This window comes from Pteronotus mesoamericanus, unplaced genomic scaffold (genome assembly GCF_021234165.1).
Source record: "Pteronotus mesoamericanus isolate MK-2021 breed Mesoamerican mustached bat unplaced genomic scaffold, CSHL_Meso_final contig_52, whole genome shotgun sequence".
Taxonomy (NCBI): Eukaryota; Metazoa; Chordata; class Mammalia; order Chiroptera; family Mormoopidae; genus Pteronotus; species Pteronotus mesoamericanus.
Window position 1 is genome coordinate 11873615 of NW_026555189.1, and position 19498 is coordinate 11893112.

General features: G+C 45.0%; 1 protein-coding gene across 2 annotated transcripts in view; it reads right to left on the minus strand.

The window, feature by feature from the left end:
- Positions 1-2188: 2188 nt before the first annotated feature.
- Positions 2189-19498, minus strand: part of TANGO6 (transport and golgi organization 6 homolog) — a 133684-nt gene continuing 116374 nt past the window's right edge. For both annotated transcript variants that reach the window (XM_054579277.1, XM_054579275.1), the window contains one exon: positions 2189-2564. In XM_054579277.1, the coding sequence (XP_054435252.1) occupies positions 2388-2564 (177 nt within the window). In that variant the 3' untranslated portion in view covers positions 2189-2387. The remainder of the gene's footprint in view (positions 2565-19498) is intronic.

Consider the following 19498-nt stretch of genomic DNA (forward strand, 5'->3'; position numbering starts at 1 on the left):
CCTGAAGAGGAGGGAGAAACCAGGAAGGGAAAGAAAGGAGAGGAGGGGAGGGGCCAAGTAAAAGACCGGGATGGTGATCCAGGGGAGTGTGGGTGTCAGACCCCTGCGCAATGGAGGAAACTGAAGATGAGGCCAGGAGAACTTCAGCAGGAGGTGGGGTGGGAGGACGTGGGAAGGGGCAGGGAGGAGGGAGCCTCAGAGGAGAAGAGATGGCAGAGGTGGGAGGGAGCGGGAGCATGTTGTCACTGTACAGAGCCAGACGCCTCACAGGCCCGTGCAGGGAAGTGCCACCATTGCTCCTGCCATCCATCTGCCCCTGGAGTCCTGTATGGGGTTTTTTGGTTAAGTTTCGTGTTTTTACTGTGTTAAAGTTCTCAGTTCTCATGCTCTTTCCCAGAGATGGATAGAGATTTTATATATATAAACTTGGAAGAACTACTTAATAATTTGGAAACTTTTAATATTTTGGTCATGTTTAAGAAGGTTACACTAAGCCGTCTTCCCCACTGAATTTGGTAAAAAAGTAAAAAAAAAAAAAAAAAGAAAAAAAGAAAAAAGAAAAAGTCACTGTGAAACTGAATCCATCAAAATCAATAAAGAACAGATGTTTTTTGCTACTTGCCAAATAAGTGAAATTAAGAGCCAATTTTTGGCCCTGCATGGGTAGGTCGGTTGGTTAGAATGTCATCCCAATATGTCAAGGTTGTGAGTTTGACCCCTAGTCAGGCCACAAACAAGACTCAACCAATGAATGTGTAAATAAGTGGAATAACAGTGTTTTCCTCTCCCTCCCTTCCTCTTTCTAAATTTTTTTTTTTAAAGGCAATTTAATAAAAAAAAAAAACTTGACTTTAGAGCAGGGCGGGGTCGGGGGGGAGAGAAACATAGATTTGTTGTTCCACTTACTTCAGCGTTCACTGGTTGATTCTTGTATGTGCCCTGACTGGGGATGGGACCTGCAACTTGGTGTATTGGGATGATGCTCCAACCAACTGAACTACCTGGCCAGGGCAAAAAAGAGGCAATTTGTAAATGGAAATGCAGAGACTAGAGTACTTCATAAGGCATTTCCTAGGAGACGAGGTTCTTAGACTACAGAGTTTCTCAGTCTAATCAACATGATTAGTTAGGATATTTCTCCAGAATTGGAATGTATTTAGTGCAAATAAAGTTGTAAAGTTGTTAGTTTAAGGAAGGTCAAGAAACAAGAATTTTTTGCACATATCTAGCTGGTCTAGAGGAGATTCTTCTCTAATTTGAAAGCCCTGATCCTGATTGTCTAGATATCCTTGGAGAATGGAAATTAACCCAGCTACCCTCCCTGAACGGAAATACTCCTTAAAACATCTCATTGCCTTTGTTCTAATTCTTTGCTCACTAAGGTAATTTGTGATCCCTAACTGTCTATAAATTGACTTCTAAAACAGAATGCACACCACAAAAGTTCTAAGCTAAGAATCGTGTCTGTAATCTGGCCAGAGAGAAATATCTTGTTGTTAACTGACAAACAGAAATAGGCATGCTTGTCTATAGATCCTTCAGCCACCTGAGAGTTTTGGAAAACTGTGTTCTGGTTCCCCTGGGCCTCGTCACCCCAGAGACAGGTGATAAGACCCTGTGATAAAATCCTGTACCCAGGCCGGCGAAGCTGAGAACTGATCCAGGAGCTGTGGGTTAGCCTTGCCATGGTGCTGACAACAGGCAGTGCTTGTGGAAACAGTCAGCTTCTCCTTTTTGTCTTCTCTTAGCTGCAACCAAAATTCAGTGGCCAAAATATGTAAATAAAGGGGACTTCACAGTGCTACACCTGAAATGACTTCAATAAGCCTGGCATCGGGTCGGCACACATTTGGCGCTAACCCACGGTGAAAGCATTCGTTCACCTTTCTGAAGGAGCACACGACTGAATGCAGCATATAAACTGCCCCATATGAGATGTTTGTGGCTCCTTTCTCCTAGAATCAGGGCAACTCCATGCACACAGCGACAGAGGGAGTGAAAGAAAATGGCCAGGGAGGACAAACAGGGCTTACCCTTCTTTTCTGGAAGATGAAACCAGCCTGATTCTCTTTTCTGGAGATCAAGTCCTCCTTGACACCACAGCTTCCCATCTCGATAGCAGAGGGCCAGATTCAGACCTGTTTTGCATTCCAGCCAGGGACATTTTATTCCATTTTGCATGGTTTGATAACAATTTCCTTCCCCTCCCTACTTCCAACTGCATTTTCATATTCTGAAATGCCTCTTGACCACAGACTTAGAGCCGCCTGCAGGGTCAGCCATACTGCCACCCCCCAAAGAGGCAGTGGGGCCTCCTGCTGGACAGCTGGAGCACTGCTGTGGCTGCTGGGTTCCTGGGGCCTCCGTGTCCTGTGAGCCAGCCGGATCTACGGCAGGACCACAATCTTTTTCTCCAGCTTCTGTGGCGGAAACAGGAAGTTTCTCATGATTTCGTCCAGCTCTTCCAAGGCCAGCTGGGCATGGAGCTTGGCTACGTCATCAGGCTCCGAGCGCACTACGTGCTTCAGCAGGTGGTAGAGATCCTTGAGGACGTCCCTCAGCACCTGTAGGAGAGCGAGTCATGACCATGTGTCTACTGCGTCAACATTTCCAAGGATGGCCAAATGGCCTTCTCCCATCTGAGGAGTTCCGTGAGGAAACACACACTTCCTTAAGAAGGCCATGCACGGCCCATTCAGATTAGAGCCTGGGGCGGGGACCGGGGGCAGCTGTGCTAAGATGGGCTTCCCTTTGGATTTCTCCGGCACTGTGGACCCCTCGCTACACTGTCCTTTGGGGCTGCTGCTCCCCTTTAGCATCAGACCTAAGTACAGATCCCAAACCCCTTCCTTCAGTCCCAAAGCGTGGCATGAACCTCAGGAGCACAGAGGTCGGAGCTCCTAGAGCACAATCACCAGCGCTTTCCGCGCGCTCCCACAAAGCCCTGTGCTGACGTCTGCGGGAGGCCCACCGACATGGAACCCAGGAGGCTATTTCTTTGGTAATCATGCCTGTCCTTGCCATTACGTTGAAGTCCGGGGAGCTCTCAATTTCTCCCAAATCCTCCTGGCTTGGGAGCTACAACTTCTAGCAAGAAATAGGTTTCAAAAGAACAGAAAAACGCAAAGAGGCCTTAAGGATCATCTGGTCAAACTAGGGACTGAGGACAACCAGGTCACAGGGAGTCATGTAACTTGTCTGCAGCTGCTTCCAAAGTTACTTGTGGTCTCTTTGTCTCAAAAGCTACTGTATTTAGGTCAGGTACTGTACTGTGTATTTTCCATATATTATCTAATTTTTATGCCAGTCATAAATGAAAGTTATTAGCCCCATTTTACAGATGAGGAAACAGAATTAGAGGGTTAAGTAATTCCCAAGTTTACTTAGCTGAAAAAAAAAAAAAAATGGTGGAGCCTGTGTTCTTATTTACATAGAAAAGGCAATGTAGTGCAAAAAGTATAATACATATGAAAAAGTAAAGTCTCTCTTTGACTCCAGACTCCTAGTTTCCCTTCTCAGAGGATATTGTTCTTAACTGTGAGAAATATTCTAGATATTTACAATCGTATATGAATATATATGCCTTTTCCCCTCCCTTTTTTAAAAGCACAGAATTATATGCTATATTGTTATGTGCTGTGATTTTTCCCCACACTTGACATACTTGGAAGGTCTTTTGCATGACTGGCACATATGGAAATAACTTTTTAAAAATGACTGCATATGATGAATATCATACAATTTATTTACCCACTCTCCCACATGAAAATTATTTAAGCTGTGTTTTTAATATTTTGCTCTTGCAAATAATGCTCCAATAAACATTTTGATACCTAAGCCTTTGCAGGCATGTACAAATGTATCTATAGGACAAATATCTATAAAAGGAATTTCTAGGTCAAAGAGTAATGCACATTAAGATTTTGATAGATAAGGCCAGAGAGACTGCAAGAATTTATATTTTTACTTGTTCCCTCATGTTCTCATCAGTACTATGTATTGTAAACTCTTTATCTTTGCTAATCCACTAAGTAAGAAATAGCATATTGCTATTTTAAATTTGCATCTTTCTAATAAATACATAAACTCTGTGATTTTTTTTTTTTCTGGTCTGAATAACTGAACCTTTCCTTATTGATTTGTAAGAGTTCTTTGTCTATCAAAAAATAGGGCCTATAATCTTAGCCATGATGCTATGCTGTCTTCTTTCTATTTATTAATAATGTTACCTATGTGCATCAGGTTGGGTTTATATCACTATGTGCGAATACCTATGACAATAATTGGTTCAAATGGGCTTAAATTTTTTTTCTCTAACAACTTGAACTTCAAGAGTTGACTGTACATTGAAGTTTGTGCCAATATATAACTTCTAAAAAGGAGGATGATCAAGAGAAAAGAAATAGGAGAACATTTATCCAATCTTTCATTTTTCAGCTTTCTGTAAAAACCATGTAATAAATATGTATAATAGCCTATCTAATATAAACATGGAATATTTCTGAAACAGTACATTTAAAAGCTAATTGCCTCCAGAGAGGGAAACTAGGGAGGGAAAGGGAGAATTATATACTCTTTTGTACATTTTCGATATTTAATTTTATGACTATTTTACCTATTAAAAATAAATAAGCTTTCTTGAACTGAATCAATTCCTAGATAAAGCTTTTCCTATGGCCATTTTACAGGTCAAAGAGATATAGAACCTGCCCTTAAAAGGCTTACAGATAAGACGTGCCCATAAATGAAGACGGTACAAAACAGAAGATGCTAAGCGTCATAAGAGAGCAGGGAGATGAGAGGTTAGAGGAAAGAGAGGTCACATTTGAAGGACAGGAAGCAAATGGAGATGGTGAACACAAGTGAAGGGAAATGATTACTTCAGTGGGAACAAGTACACGGTCAGGGCCCAAGAACTCCTGCGCATCCCACACAAGTACACCTAGCGTGCAGCACCACACATCCCAGACTCGGCGTATCCCAGACTCGCTGAAGAGCGGAGAAAGGGCCCTTTCCATCTTTGGTATTCTTGATCAGCATGGGCACTGGGGAGTGGAAGGAGGAAGGTGGAGAAAAAGGGGCCCACAAATCAAGCCCCCCCAGGCCACGTGGCTGGGCTCCCTCTTGTCCCCTGTGCTGCACTTGTGTGGGCCTTCTTTCTTTTCTTGTCTGAGCAAAGCTCCTTCCCTGCTCAAGGCCTATGCATACGCCATCCCCTCAGCCTGGGAGACTATTTCACTTCTGCCTCACCTAGAACTCCTACCTATACTCAGTCTAAAATGCCACTTCCTCAGGGATGCCTCCCCTCAACACCCACTGCAAGCCTTTCCACTCTGCCTGTAGTTCTTCTGCAGCCCCTGTCACGACTGCGATTTAAATACTTATTGTGTAATTTTAAAGTTTTCTTCACTGGTCACACATACTACTGACACTGAGGCCACGTCTTGCCTTGTTCATCTGTAGTTCTCATACAGAGATGGGCACACGGCAGATGCCTAAAACATATTTACAAACAAAAGAAGGCATGCATGCTATTCTTGGTCAGTCTCTCACTTGGTAAAAACTAAAAATTTTAAGGACATTTATTGAAACGATGCTAGACAACCCGGGTCAGCTTCATGGGTGTGTGATCTCCACAGTCGAAAGCGACCCACAATCAAGAGGGCCCCGTGCTGTTGTCATCTTAAAATTCTCACTAATTTTATCTTTGAACTTGTGTTTTGTACATGACGTCCAACGGGACAAAGGAACGTGAGTGCGAGCAGAGGAGCTATGCCCAGTACATGTGTCCGCCGCTCTTTGCCAGTGCGTTCGAATACAGTGTTCGCCGGGCTCCGCGAGTGCGGAATTCTGAAGGATCCGCACCGTGTGGGAGTTTGGCGAGGTTCACAGCCAGGAGAAGGGGAGTGTGTTTGTTACGTTTTCAATGGAGCAAACTGAGGCCCCGACAGCCTGGAGAGGCTGCACTGTCCACTCGAACCACAGAAGGCAATGGTTTTCTAAGAAACGTGGGCAAGAAATAAACTCCATGTAGCCTCCCTGTTGCTTCCCTGTGATAGCCAACCATTTACACGGAACATGGTAACACAGAAGGAAACAGGACAACCCACACTCTTATTCCTTTCAGTCCATTCTTATTCATTAATAACCGAAGATAAAGAGGGTTGATAGAATATGCACGTCAAGAAGTGAAATAAAACAGTTGTGTTAGTTTTGTGCAGTTTCCACTGTTCTGCTCAGAAGGAAATACATATGCATGTACAAGCTACAGAACACAAATTGAATAATTTTGGTGAGTCCACATATAAGTTAAATACTCTTATATTTGCATTTAAAATTGGCACTGTTGCTTTGGCTGGTGAGGCTCAGTGGATTGAGTGCCGGCCTGTGAACTGCAAGGTCACTGGTTCAATTCCCAGTCAGGGAATGTGCCTGGGTCGTAGGCCAGGTCCCCAGTTGGAGACATGTGAGAGGCAATCAACTGATGTATCTTCTCACACACTGATGTTTCTCTCCCTCTCTGTCTCCTCTCTCTAATAGTAAATAAATCAAATCTTTAAAAAAAATAAAATAAAACTGGCATTACACAGTATAAAGATGAACAGTAAAATTCATGCTAATAACATTTACATTTTTCTTTACATAGAACAAAATTAACTGCAAATAATAAATGCCATGACAAGTTCAGAGAGAGAGGGATTGTGGAAGAAAGGGAAAAAAACTCCGCATTTTAAAACCATGTGGATGAAAAGGGGGCCACACGCTACACCCGGGAGACTCAGGGGATGCCTGCAAGACAGGCCTTACAAACCCAGAGATCAAAGTAACAGCGCAGGGTGGTCTGACACATAAGGGTTTCTAACTAAAAACGGTCACGGTGGGTAGTCATATCCTAGGCCTGTAGCTCCCTTGACAAAGGTCAATCCTTAACGTGGACATTGTTTATTGTCTTTGTGCATCTGAGATAACATACCTTTGAAATGTCAGAGTACTGTTTTGCAGATCCCTCAGAGGCACAACCCCAGGCACCAGAGCCCACATTGTTATTTTGTTGCCCACATACCATCTCTATGCGCTATAAATGTTGATTATTAAGTATCCTATACTCACCTATGTAAAAGAAGCAAGTGTCTCTCCATTTTACTCTTTATCCAATCTCAGAGGTTTCCCTGCTTCGCTAACTCCCGCCTCCCTAATCTACCACCAGTGGATTTCAGGTAACTCCTGTATGTCTCCTCCTTTGATTCTAATGTATAAAATAAGCTGCAAAACTGCCATTCTCCAGAACATTTTCTCAACCCCTTGAGATTTTGATTCCCAGCAATTGTCATTAGTTTGGCTCAAAAAACCTCTTGTAAGGCTTTTTGGGCTGGATGTTCGTCTGTCCTGCATCAGCACTTTTTTGAACAAGGGACCTGCATTTTCATTCTTTTCGGGGCCCCACATGTTGTGCAGTCGGCCTTGCAGGCAATTCTCAGAGCTCCTTGACCAATGTCACCACATTAAGTGGTGGGCAAAACCTCACAAAGATGCTGCCCCGTCCCTGGTGTGCACTTGTCTCCTGGGTTTTCTCAAAAAGCTGCTGAGACACAACAGGAGACAGGTCTCCTGACACAGGCATCTGACTCTGACTGTGGCACCAGCCCAATGGCCCTTTCCTCCCTCCAGGCTGGCAGTGTGGAAATGAGAGATGATTCTGGAAAGAGCATGACTCGCCATAGCTACTTCCTCAGGATTACTCACTCGCTCGTTCAGTGATCGTTATAAGGGGCCTCATTCGTGCCCAGGCAGGGTGCTGGTGATGACAAGATGAATAATGCACAAACCCTGCCCTCTGGGGAGGCGGACTCCCACCTCAGACAGCATGATGCCCATTCTCCAGGAGAAATGCGTGATTCTGGGGAAGCAGAGGAAGTGATTTCTGCCGGTGGGGGAGGAACATCTAGATTCCATGAAAAGGGCCTTCACTCTTTCCATTCGTAGCCAATGGGTGGCACCAAGCAGTGGCCTGGGGAAGCTTCAGGGAGTTCCCTTCTCTGCCTGCAACCTCAAATAAATGCAGATTATGAACAAACCGGGTATGCTTGTTATGCAAATACAGTTTAACGACAAGTCCCCTAATATTCTCTCCAAGGGATTATAGCCCAAAGTGTCTCTTCTATAGGCATTCTACAGTTTCTACTGTTTATTACAAGGTCATCTTTTTTTTTTTTTTTTCCCCTAGAGCCATCTTTCATCTAGTCAAAACTATCTTAGAGGTTTTTTGGTTGTTTTTTTTGCTAGAGCCTCCTAACATGCACAGCGAGGTTAGCTTTTATTTGTTAAAAAGGGAAGCTCTAAGGCACTGTTCCTTCTTGGTGCAAGGAGGAATATTCCCCTCAGCCCTGCTGTGCCCTTCAATAACAATAACGCTTGTGCAAGCACCACTTCATACTTAATGGGTGCTGAGCTCCTTGTTTTCAGTTGCCGGATCTCCTTTTTTAGGTAACTGAATGTTAGGCAAAGCCTCCTTCTTAATTAATGGGTCTACCTTAGCAATCACCCTGGTACGCTCCCCCCCAATCCCTGTAACCCCGGGGATCCCACACATCACAGGACTTCCTCTGGACTCCCCAGGGATCAAAGCTTCCTGCCAGCCAGGGATTGTCACCAAATCCGGTGGATCAGGGGCTGAATACAAGGAGAGTTCAAAGGTAAAGTTCCTCCCAGGAGCTTCTGCGGTGGGCAGGATACAGGCAATCCCACAGAGGAAACCTCTCATTAAGAGTTCAACACACCTGCTCTTCATCCCTCTGCTCGTCAAGGCCCGAGGACTCCGAGCAAAAGTGGAGAGGGGTACAGAGACGAGTGGGGGTGGGGCAGGGATATCTCAGGGAAGAACCAAGGTTTGCAGCATTAAAACCCTTGGGAAAAAGGTGGAGTTCAGGTGCTTTGTTAAAAGAATTTAGAGTGTGGGAGCCCAACAGCTGTGAGCGCACCCGAGCACACACACTCCCTCCCCGCCCCCCGCCCCCAGGCGTCAGTTCCCTGAAGCATGCAACGCCGATGCTCCAGGAACAAGGGTAAATCTTTACGGTTAGATGTGGCTTAGAAAAGACCAGGTGAGGAGAGGAGGCAGGACCTACTGAAAAGGGAACAGTGAGAGCCTTGGGCACACAGGTGCACTTTCAATGGGATAGCAGGGAAGCAGTGTCTGGCTCTTTCAATGAGCTTGACCTGGAACATCCCTGCAGTGGTTATTGTATCTGAGTTAAGATCAAAAAGAAGAATAGATGGCAAATATCTTTCTTCTTTGAGTAATTCCTAAATTTATTTATTTATTTGATTATAAAAGCAGTATAACCACAACCCAAAATACCTGGCAAACGAGGAAGGAAAAAAAAAGTCTCTAGTCAAACTACCTCTGTAACAAAAACCCCACTAGTAAAGACATTTAGTAATAGGTAGAATGAGTTACATTAAAAATTATTCTTTTAAAGAATTTATTTACTTTTTAGAAAGAGAAGGGAGGGAGAGAGAAAGGTAGGGAAAGATCAATGTGTGAGAGATACATTGATAGGTTGCCTCTCACAGGCCTCCAACTGGGGACCTGGCCTGCAATGCAGGCATGTGCTCTGACTGGGAATTGAACTGGTGACCTTTCAGTTCACAGGCCAGCGCTCAATCCACCGAGCCACAGCAGCCAGAGCTAAAATTATTATAATAGTTAAAAAGTAATTTATACTTCAAGGTGATTTTACAAATGAAACTTAGGTGGATGAAATTGCTATTCTTCTATTATTACTATGTGAGATCAACAAGACAAAACACAAATGATCACAAACAGGCTATTTACAGAAATAAAAACTGGGAAAGATGTGATCCAGAAGAGGATTTTCCACCTATAATTTCTTAATATTTAACGGGAAATACACTGCTAAATATAAAAGGATAAAAGAGTTCAATGCTAGCATATACTTAGAAATTCAATCTTCTATGGCACCAATAGATGAGGCAAAAAAAAAAGGTCAGAAAGAAAGAAAACTAAATTCCATACAATCCTATCAGTCACCAATTGTGGCTCCCTATGTGGCTAAGGAAATAAGAACTGAGCACAAAAACAGAAACAAAAGGCTAACAGGGAAGTTAGACATTGGAATAAAAAGCAGGGGCAGCCAGAGGGGAGGAGGCAGACTGGAGGTAGTGGCTGCGGAGTGGCCTCGCAGACAAAAACATTCCCTAGATTGGAGATTAGAAGAGGAAGAAACCCCAGAATCTGATCAGTTCTGTTTAAAAACATGTTGGAATAAGCATTAGGTGTGATACGAACCTGACAGAAAACTGTAAGCCAACTTCTAAGAACGCTCACTTTGACCACTGTGCCTCAGTGTTAGGGCCAAAGTATGATTTGGTGGCTGAGGGAAGTAAGAGTGAACAGATGAGACTAGGAGAGTCAAGGATCATCAACTGAGCACACCAGCCAACATCTCCGAAGCCGGCGCAGGAGACTGTGCCAAGCGTTCTGGCTGATGATGGCCAGGGCCTGCCCTTCAGGAGCTCCCACCCTTTGCGGCAGTTGAACCTCAAAGTCTGGAAGTGGGCGGACTGGGTGAAGGGAATCCTGGAGCTCCCGATGACTAGCTAAGGAATCTTGAGCCAACTGCTTCAGCCCCCGGAACCCAGGGATCTCATCTGTAAAATGGAGATAATGTTGCCATCTTTTAAGGCTGTTGTAAGGCTCAATGTCTATAAAGATCCAACCATGAGGACTTGCACAGGGTGGGCGCTAAATTAGAGGTGGTTTGTCAGCCTGCCCCACTAATACTGTCATCTCTTTGAGGCTCAGGACTGTGTCCAACTTGTTACTCTCCTATCACAAAGGCCTAGAATAGTGCCTGGCATGTAGTAAATTTTTGATAAATAAATAAATGAGTGAATGAATGAATGAATGATAAAAATAGCTAATCTTTACACGATACCTGTTATGCGCCAGGTATGGCTCCAGGCATTCTATCTATACTCAGTCCTCCCAACAACACAGAGAGAGAAGTACTATTATTATCTCCAATTAGCCCAGGGCCACAGAGCTAGTAACAGGTAGAGCCAAAATTCAAACCCTGGCAGCCTGACTGGGAGCCGATGATCTTCATTATTCCAGCATCCTATTCTTTCTCTCAAAGTGCTTATTATTTTCACTGCTGTGAAGTGGGGAGCATAAAGCATGTGCGAATCCTTTGCCATCATAAGCGAAGTGATGTATAATTTAAAATATCGTTGCTATTACTACTCCGACATTGAGCCAACTGGCTTTGCCACCAAGGGGTTAAGGAAATGAGGGGAAAGGCACAACTCTGAAAACAAAAAGTAGAGAGCAGAAGCTAAAAAAGAGTGGTCAGGAAGATGAATACAAGGAGGGGAGTCAGCAGTAAAGGGCAGGGATATAAAAGAGGGTAAATAGGTGTGCTGCCAGATGCATGTGCCGTCCCAGCGTGGACGCTGGGGACAGTGGGGAACCCTGGCCGCGCCCTCTGCAGAGCCAGAGCCCGCGGGTGGGGGGATTCTGCTGAGCGAGCGGAGAGGAGCCGGGCTCTGGGCTCTTGCAGGCGAGCAGCCTCTCTAAGATAACGGGCGGGGTACAAATTGAGGAAGCAGAATGGAGGTAGGCAATCGGGACCTCATTCAGGGAGCTCTGGCCTGGTGAAGAATAAATGCGTTACTGATAAAACCCAAACCTTCACTTTGATGGGTCTATGAAAAAGAAACGAGGGCTGATTCAGACAGAAAGATCGGGCTTTTGAGACACTTCATTGAAAGTGTTGGGAGGGTCAGCAAAGACAGACAGGATCACTGATGCCTGGGAGATTTCTGTCCATGCCGACAGTCTCAAACACGCTGAAGTCCAGGGCAGCGTGATTATTAACTGGAGGTTACTGGGCTTTTCAAAAACCTTTTATTTCCAAAGTATTTTTCTCTGCTCAACCCAGAAATAAATGGCATTTTTATGCTTTCTGGCTTGTGTCTGGCTGTTAAAATGCAGGGTGGGAGGGCTGGGGGGGTGGAGAGGGTTTCGAGAGAAAATTGGAAATGGGTGGGGGGGGCAAGGGAAGGTATCATGCATGACTTTCATTGAAGAGTAAGGAGGAAATTTTTAACTGGTCAAGTGCCAAAAAATGCTACACGGACGTAGACAGGCTGGGCAGGTTAGGGACAAAGACCAAGACAGCCAGTTAACCCCTGGGAGGGGCAATAGCTTAAGGCCTACGCAAAAAGTAGGCGGTGGGATTCACACCTAATTGCGTGTGCCTCTAGGCTAGATTGCGCTGGGGTGTGCCACCGAAAGCCGCGGGTGCCAGACGGCGCTGACAGGGGCACATCCAGCTCCCAGGCGGAGACAGAAACTGACTGCGCTGGTGCTAGGAGCAGCGGTGGCAGCATCTTTCAGAATGGCTTTAAATAGCAACCTGAGGAAGGCTGCAGCTTCCCTACACCCCCACAGGCACGGAAATAGAACAAAGAAGGCAGGAAAAATGGCCGGAGTCTGTGCAAAGGCAGCAGCAGGCTGATGCTTGTGGGAGAAATTGGGAGCTTTTTCCTTAGAAGGTGATTACAATCCCAGCTTTCAGGTTGCATCCCATTATCGCGCCTGGGGGGAGGGCTTCATTTCCCTGGCCCTTGGCGCTCTCCATGCAGACACCCTGCCGAGGAGGTGCAGTCCTGCTCCCTCCCTTTCTGCGCCTAACAGCTCCCACGTGGGATTAGATGGCGCCAGCAAAAGGCTCACTACTGCCACATATTGCGTGTTTGCCACGTTTGGACCACTGTGCCAGCCCTTCACACACATTATCTCATTTAATCCTGGGAGGTGGGCATTATTAGGCCCAGTTTACAAAGTAGGGAAAGGGGATTTACAGAGGTTCAGTGATTTGCTCAAGGGCACAACTAGAATTCAAACCTGTGTCTGTTACATCTAACTGCAAATCTTGCTTTTGAATCTATGTGGTCTGGAAAAATCCAGTATGCTGAAGAAAGCTATGGAGAGAAGCTGAGCTTTTTCCTGCACCATCAAAGCTGTTTACGTAGATGGGGTCTGATTATGGAGGAGAGGGAGCGGCTGCCAGGCTACTAGCTGCCTGCAAGGTTTGGGTTTCCTTTGCGGCACCAGTTTGCAGGGCCTGGCCCCACCCCTGGCTCACCTAGGTCACACAGCCTCAGGTCATGCTTGAGTAGAGTTGGCCACAGGTGAGGCGGGCCACTTTCCTTAGGGCTTTCGCTTAGAGGAATTCAATGCTCTGAGCCAGACGCTTCAGGAACAAAAGGTTACACAGAATTAGACCAAAGGCCAGAGAAAACCAGTCACTGACACATCGGAGGCCCTGGCAGGGTTTGTATTATGTGCTGACACATGGTGTGGACTGACCTGGAGAAAAGCACTGCCGCCCCTGCCGCCCCTGCCGCCCCCCGCCGCCCCGCCATGTCTGCACAGCCCAGACTTTGCCCCAAGCAGCACCACTGTCCTATGGCAGGGATCCCCCACCCTCGCTGCATGTGACAATCCCCTGGGCAGCATTTTAAAATGCCTGGGCCCCAACCTTAGGCATCAGAACCAGAATCTTAGGGATTGGGGCTCAGGGCTTAATTTTTTTTTTAATTTCTGTTTACACTCTCCAAGTGACTACTGACACAGTAGTGCAGGATGTTAGGAAAAAACACTGGCCAGAAGACTTAGTAAGAGATATGCCATGGTTTCAGAGGCAGAGATCGCTGTTACAACTTCGGCTTTGAAAAACCTAAGTGCCAGCTGCAAGTGATGTGATTTGGACATAACCTATTACATTCTTGGAATCTTCTAACTATCAGCGACGAGGTTTTCATTTTTCAGAAAGGGGGCAGGGTCAAAACCACATTTGGTCCACAAATCAAGATTATATCTTTTTCCCCCAAAATACCTTAAAAATTTGTTGTCAATCACGTGTATGTGAAGGGTGATTTTTTTTTTAATTTACTTACTTTTAAAATACATTTGTCTCGGTCTGCCCCCCACCTCTTTTGAAGGGTGATTTTGAACACAGAGAAAGTTACAGGCAACCAGGGTGCCGCTGCCACTGTGGCTGAGTTAGCTGGGATCATGGCAGAAGCCTCCACCCAGATGGGAGAAATTCAGGGAAATATATGTGAGATATGCACATATATACATGGATGGATATATACACACATGCATACATGGATGATGTGTGGAGGGGAGAAGCCAAGCTTTGAAATGCAGATGGTTCTGGCTACACATCAATATTCATTTTGTCACTCTGCCTCAGGACTTCTTATCCCAACTGCTTGGGTGACAAGATGTCTATGACCCACTGCAACAAAAATTTTAAGTATTTCCAAGTAAGAAAGGTAAAATTCCTCCTAGAGAGAACTTGTTTGGACAACTTCTGCTCTTGGGAAACCTGGAAGAGTCTGGAAGTCCCAGGATTTCCAGCTTAAGATCTAAAAAGTCTATTTATTACTAAGGCAGGTACAAAGAAATTCAAAAGATGAGTTCATGCCTGTGAGAGAAAAGATTTCATGTGCTTTCTCAGTAAGCATTTATTAAGCACTTATTTTGTGCAAGGCAATGTGCTGGATTTTGGGAATCTAAAAATGAATGGAATGAGGAGTCACAGCCACCGAGACAGACAGAATGGTGGTTGCCCGGGCTATGGAGGGGGGCAAGGAGAGTTCGCGGCCAGTTTTGCAAGATTAAAGAGTTCTGCGGAGCAATGGTGGTGCTGGGAGCACAGCGATGTGAATATAGACAAAAATACTACTCAACCACACGCTTAAAAATGGTTAAGATGATACATTTTATCACAACTTTTTAAAAAAGTGACTGATATGTTCGGGGGCTCCCAGCCTGCTAAGGACGTCAGACGTGAACAACGTATTGCCGTATCTAGTCCTGCAGTGACTGGAGAAGCGAGGACTAATTTTACTTGAGAAACCAGGAAAGGCTTTTCACAAAGAGTGTGACGTTTAGGTAGAGTCCTAGGGGATGAATAAAAGCTTAGCAGATGCACAGGCAGGGAAGGGGGAAGGAGGCACCTGAGGTATAAGGAATAGAATGGACCAAGAGGTGGAGGCGAGAACTAGCACGCAGGTTATCTGGAGCTGGCATGAGGTTCTCAGGGCATGTGAGGAAAAGTAGAGGAGAGACAGTTATAGAAGTCAAGTGGGGTCCAGGTGGGGACATACATGGCCTTGTATGTCCCATGAAGGAGCCCGGTGTTTATCTTACGGACCACAGGAAACCACTGAAAAATGCTAGCTGGGGACTGGATCTCAGCAGGCTTGCATACCAGAAAGATCTCTCTGGAGGCTGCCCGAGGACCTGAATACCTGTTGACCCTGGAGAAGCAGAGTAGAGGAAAGTCCAGTGCTCAAGTAAACAAGGTCCTAGGAACCCAGGTGTGTCCCAGCATACCTGCAACAGCTCACCTCTTCCCTCAGGTGAAGGCTCAGGCCAGTTTTAATGAGTGCCTTTAGAACAGCCAAGCTGTCCATAAGGCAGCCTGGGCTTGCACTCAGCTCTACCTTTTACTGGCTGTTTGACCTGGGCATCTAAATGCAAACTTTGGGACCTCAATTTTCGTATCTGTAAACAGAGTTAAAGAGCATATTTATCTCACAGGGTTGTTACCACAGATATGAGTGCAAAGAACGCGGCATTTGCCTGTCATACAATAAGGCCTTAACAAATGTTGGTTATATTATTAAATACCAAACCTCAGAGAACATGGTATTTGGAGCAGATTTACTAAGGGCGAATAAACCACAGGGCGATGAGCAATGCGCTGGAACAGACCCCAGAGCATCAATCTTGAATGTCATTTCAAGTCACCCCTAGGAGGGAACACCAAGTCAGAATTCCCTTTCAGAGAACGGAGCAAAGATAATTGGGTTTTGCAACGCAGAGGCCCGTCTAATTATCAGAATGATCCCTCTCGGAGGAAGAGACAATCCCCAGGCAGGCTGCGGGGTGGGAGGAGGCCCCAGGACCCTCACTCCCCAGCCTGGCAGCTGAAGGTGTTTGTTCTGCACCAGTTTTCCTCTGCTCCCTGCTTTTTTCGGGTCTGTTGTGTATTATGGGAAGTGGCTGGACGGCATAGCCCACGGTTGGACTGTGTTATTGGCAAGAGATAATGGAACATGAGGAAGGGTGAAAAGGAGGCCAAGGCTGTTCCTGTCTCTGCTTTCTGAAGAGTTCACACTGGTAGGTCCTGGGAGGTCGGGCACCTGGGTGCGGGGCTGGCCCAGAACACTCCTCTCTCTGTTCTGTCCTCTGCAGGGCCCGCGGGAAATAGGCTGGAGGGGGGTGGTCTTCTGGATATCAAGTCCCCAGGACCTGAGGCAGCCTTCTGTTAGCCATGACTGTGTAGTAAATGCCCAGGTGACTCAGTCCTCAGTCCTTCGGACGATAGTCACAGAACATGCGAGCGCCAGGTCTAGAGCCATACCGCCTGGGCTCGTCCACTGCCCCTCACTGGCTGTTGGACAAGTTACTTGTCTTCTCTGTCTTCGTTCCCTCCTGTGTAAAATGCAGACGTTAATCATCCCTAAATGGGATTATTGTGAAGATTAAATGACTTAATGTAAAGCACTCAGGTATCTAGTGCTACTATGTGGTAAATGCTCAGTGAATGTATTCTTGTGGGGTTTTAATATACTCATACACTGAATTCTTCAGAAATGCAACCACTGTATAAATGGAGAGAAGACAATATTTTGATTTGTTGGAATTTTACAGAGTAGTTTATCATTTTGGAAAATCAGCTATTTGATGTACATCTGAGTTGCCGGTACAAGATATCTGTATCTTGGGTCTTATTTAGAGAAAAGAAGCTGACAGTAAACATTCCCAAACCTGGAACCTAACTTGTACTCCAGCTCACATTTGTGATGTTACCTAAGATGCCCCGGGTACTAAGATGAACCTTGTTTCAGGTGAATAAGTGAATTAGGTAAGAGGGAGAGGGAGAGATACTGTATTTTCATCAGCACTTGGCCAACACAAACTACCAGGAACAACTGGAAATGAGTGCTAATTCTTCCTGGCATTAGCTCTGGAAAAATCATAACCACAGTCTCTTCATGAACTTTTTTTCCTCATTCATAAAACAAGACTGCTGGACTATTTCCCAAAGTGTGTTCCATGGAACATTATTACTTGGCATGCTTCTAATGATAAAAGGGTTCTTTGGTAAATGAGCTGAGGGAATTCTTAGTTTTCTTTGCTACAGGACTTCTCAGACTCCTTAACAGGCTAACATGCACCAAGTCCCCGCAGGGGAATGTAGAATTGTATGCAGTTTACAACTGTAAGCTTTCCAAACTTATGTGACTATGGAGGCCTTAGGTCAAAGGAGTGACTCGTGAGGTTAATAGGCCAAGGGAAATTTTTGTAAGATATAAATTAAACAGTCTCTAAGGTTTCTTCTACATCCAATATTCTAAAACTCTAGTGTTTAAATTATATTACCTTCTTCTTGACCATTTTATTTTTTAGTTACTTTTAAAATTGAATTTATTGGAGTGACATTGGTTAAATAAAATTATATAGGTTTCAGGCGTACAATTCCATAATCTTCTTGACCGTTTTAGATGAGGATAAGGATAAAGAGAAAGCTACCCTACAGAAAATGAAGTAGCACAAGTCTGATGCAGAAGAGGAAGACACACCAAGTTCTAACATATGCAGATCTATGTAAATGACAGGCAGAAGAGGCAGCAAGGGAGCAGTTTTAAATGTTAAGGCTTCCAAACTGCCACTTGTGTTATCACTTGAAAAGGCTGAACATATATATTTTAGCAGTCACAGTACGGTGCTGAGTCCTAGTCTTTTCATTCTCAAATTCATCACTAATACCATAAGGATTTGGCTAAGTAACTGTTGATGAAATCTGTGGGACTGTCCTCTCCTAGGCACTGACCCCAGCCTCTCCTCTCACAAATGGCTACGGTGGAAGCTGAATATGGTTTTACACAAACCAGCAACCCCATGTACCCCACCTGACTCAGCCTGGAATGAGTATCTGGTCTAGTTGGAACATTACATTTCTTCCTTCAAATTTTCGCATTTCAGGCCAGTGAGGGAATCTGCCTATGGATGTGAGACGCAACCCTGGGCCATGGGCAGTGGACTTGCCGCTGCCCTGCCGTACACAGAGGGCACGTGAGTGGTTGCGAGGGGAGAATGGTCGAAGTGACTGCTAACAGGGATGGGGCTTCATTCCGGATCCATGAAAGTGCTCTGGAATTAGGTGGTGGCAATGGTGACACAACTTTACAAATGTACTAAAAACTCTGCATTGTACACTGTAAAAAGGGCAAATTTTGTGGATATGAATGTCTCAATTTAAGAAATCATGTGAGAAAATAATGCACGGCGACAGGGCGTGGAGACTACTGCATGCCTGGTGAACCTAGCGCACTCATTTTCCCTCCCTCGGGTGGGCAGCAGCCACCGCCTAATTCCAGCCTTCTGTTGGCCATGACTGTGTAGTAAATGCCCAGGTGACTCAGTCCTCAGTCCGGGCCTTGCCTTTCTCCTGCTCACCAGTGGCCCGCAGGTTGGGTCTGTGGCCAGCTGGGCACCGCTCCCCTCCTGGCACCTGCCAGCCCTGCTCTTTCAGACCCGGGCTCAGACCCTGGGACAAATATGCCCCAGAAAAAGGCCCCTGATTATCTCCAGGAAGATCGAGCCATGACTTCTAAGTTGCCATCCTACCTACAAATCTTGTTTGACAGGCGGTAGAGATGCTTGGAAAAACAGGCATTTGTTAATAACTAAACATTCAATTTTTAATGTGTAGAAATGAACATTTGAAAACTTGTCCTTCTGGTCTAGATCTTAAGAAGTAAAAGACAGCAAATTATGTTTGGCTGGAGACAAACCCGAATAAGACAAGCTTCTAAATATATATAACAGGTATAAAAGTCATCACAATTTTTTGGGGGGAAGGCAACACCATGACACAGAGAAATGATAAAAACTTTGTTACTTAAAGAAAAAGTCAGACCTGGCTGGGTAGCTCAGATGGTTAGAGCGTCATCCCAATGCTCCAAGGTTGCAGGCTTGATCCCCATTCAGAGCACATACAAGAATCCACCAGGGAATGCACAAATAAGCGAGAAAGCATAAATAAGAGGGAAACATCGATTTTTTTTCCAATCAATAAATAAAAAGCTTAAAAAGAAAAGGCAAAGTATATGGCTAAACAAGTAGAAACTTGGTACAAGTCTCTACTGAATAAACTAGAATGTCTAAATCTCCTCAGCATGGGAAGTTATAATTTCACCCATTTTTGATGTAATTCTTTGCCTTAAAAATAATCTTGATTTGTTCTTTTTTTCAAAAATAAGTAGTCTAATAAAGTTAGTAAACTAGGAGCTGGGTACAGATGCACTGCCTGGGTTTAAGTCAGTTTTGCCTCTTGCTAGCAGTGTGACCTTAAGCAGTTTGCTTAACCTTGAGGGGCTTCCTTTA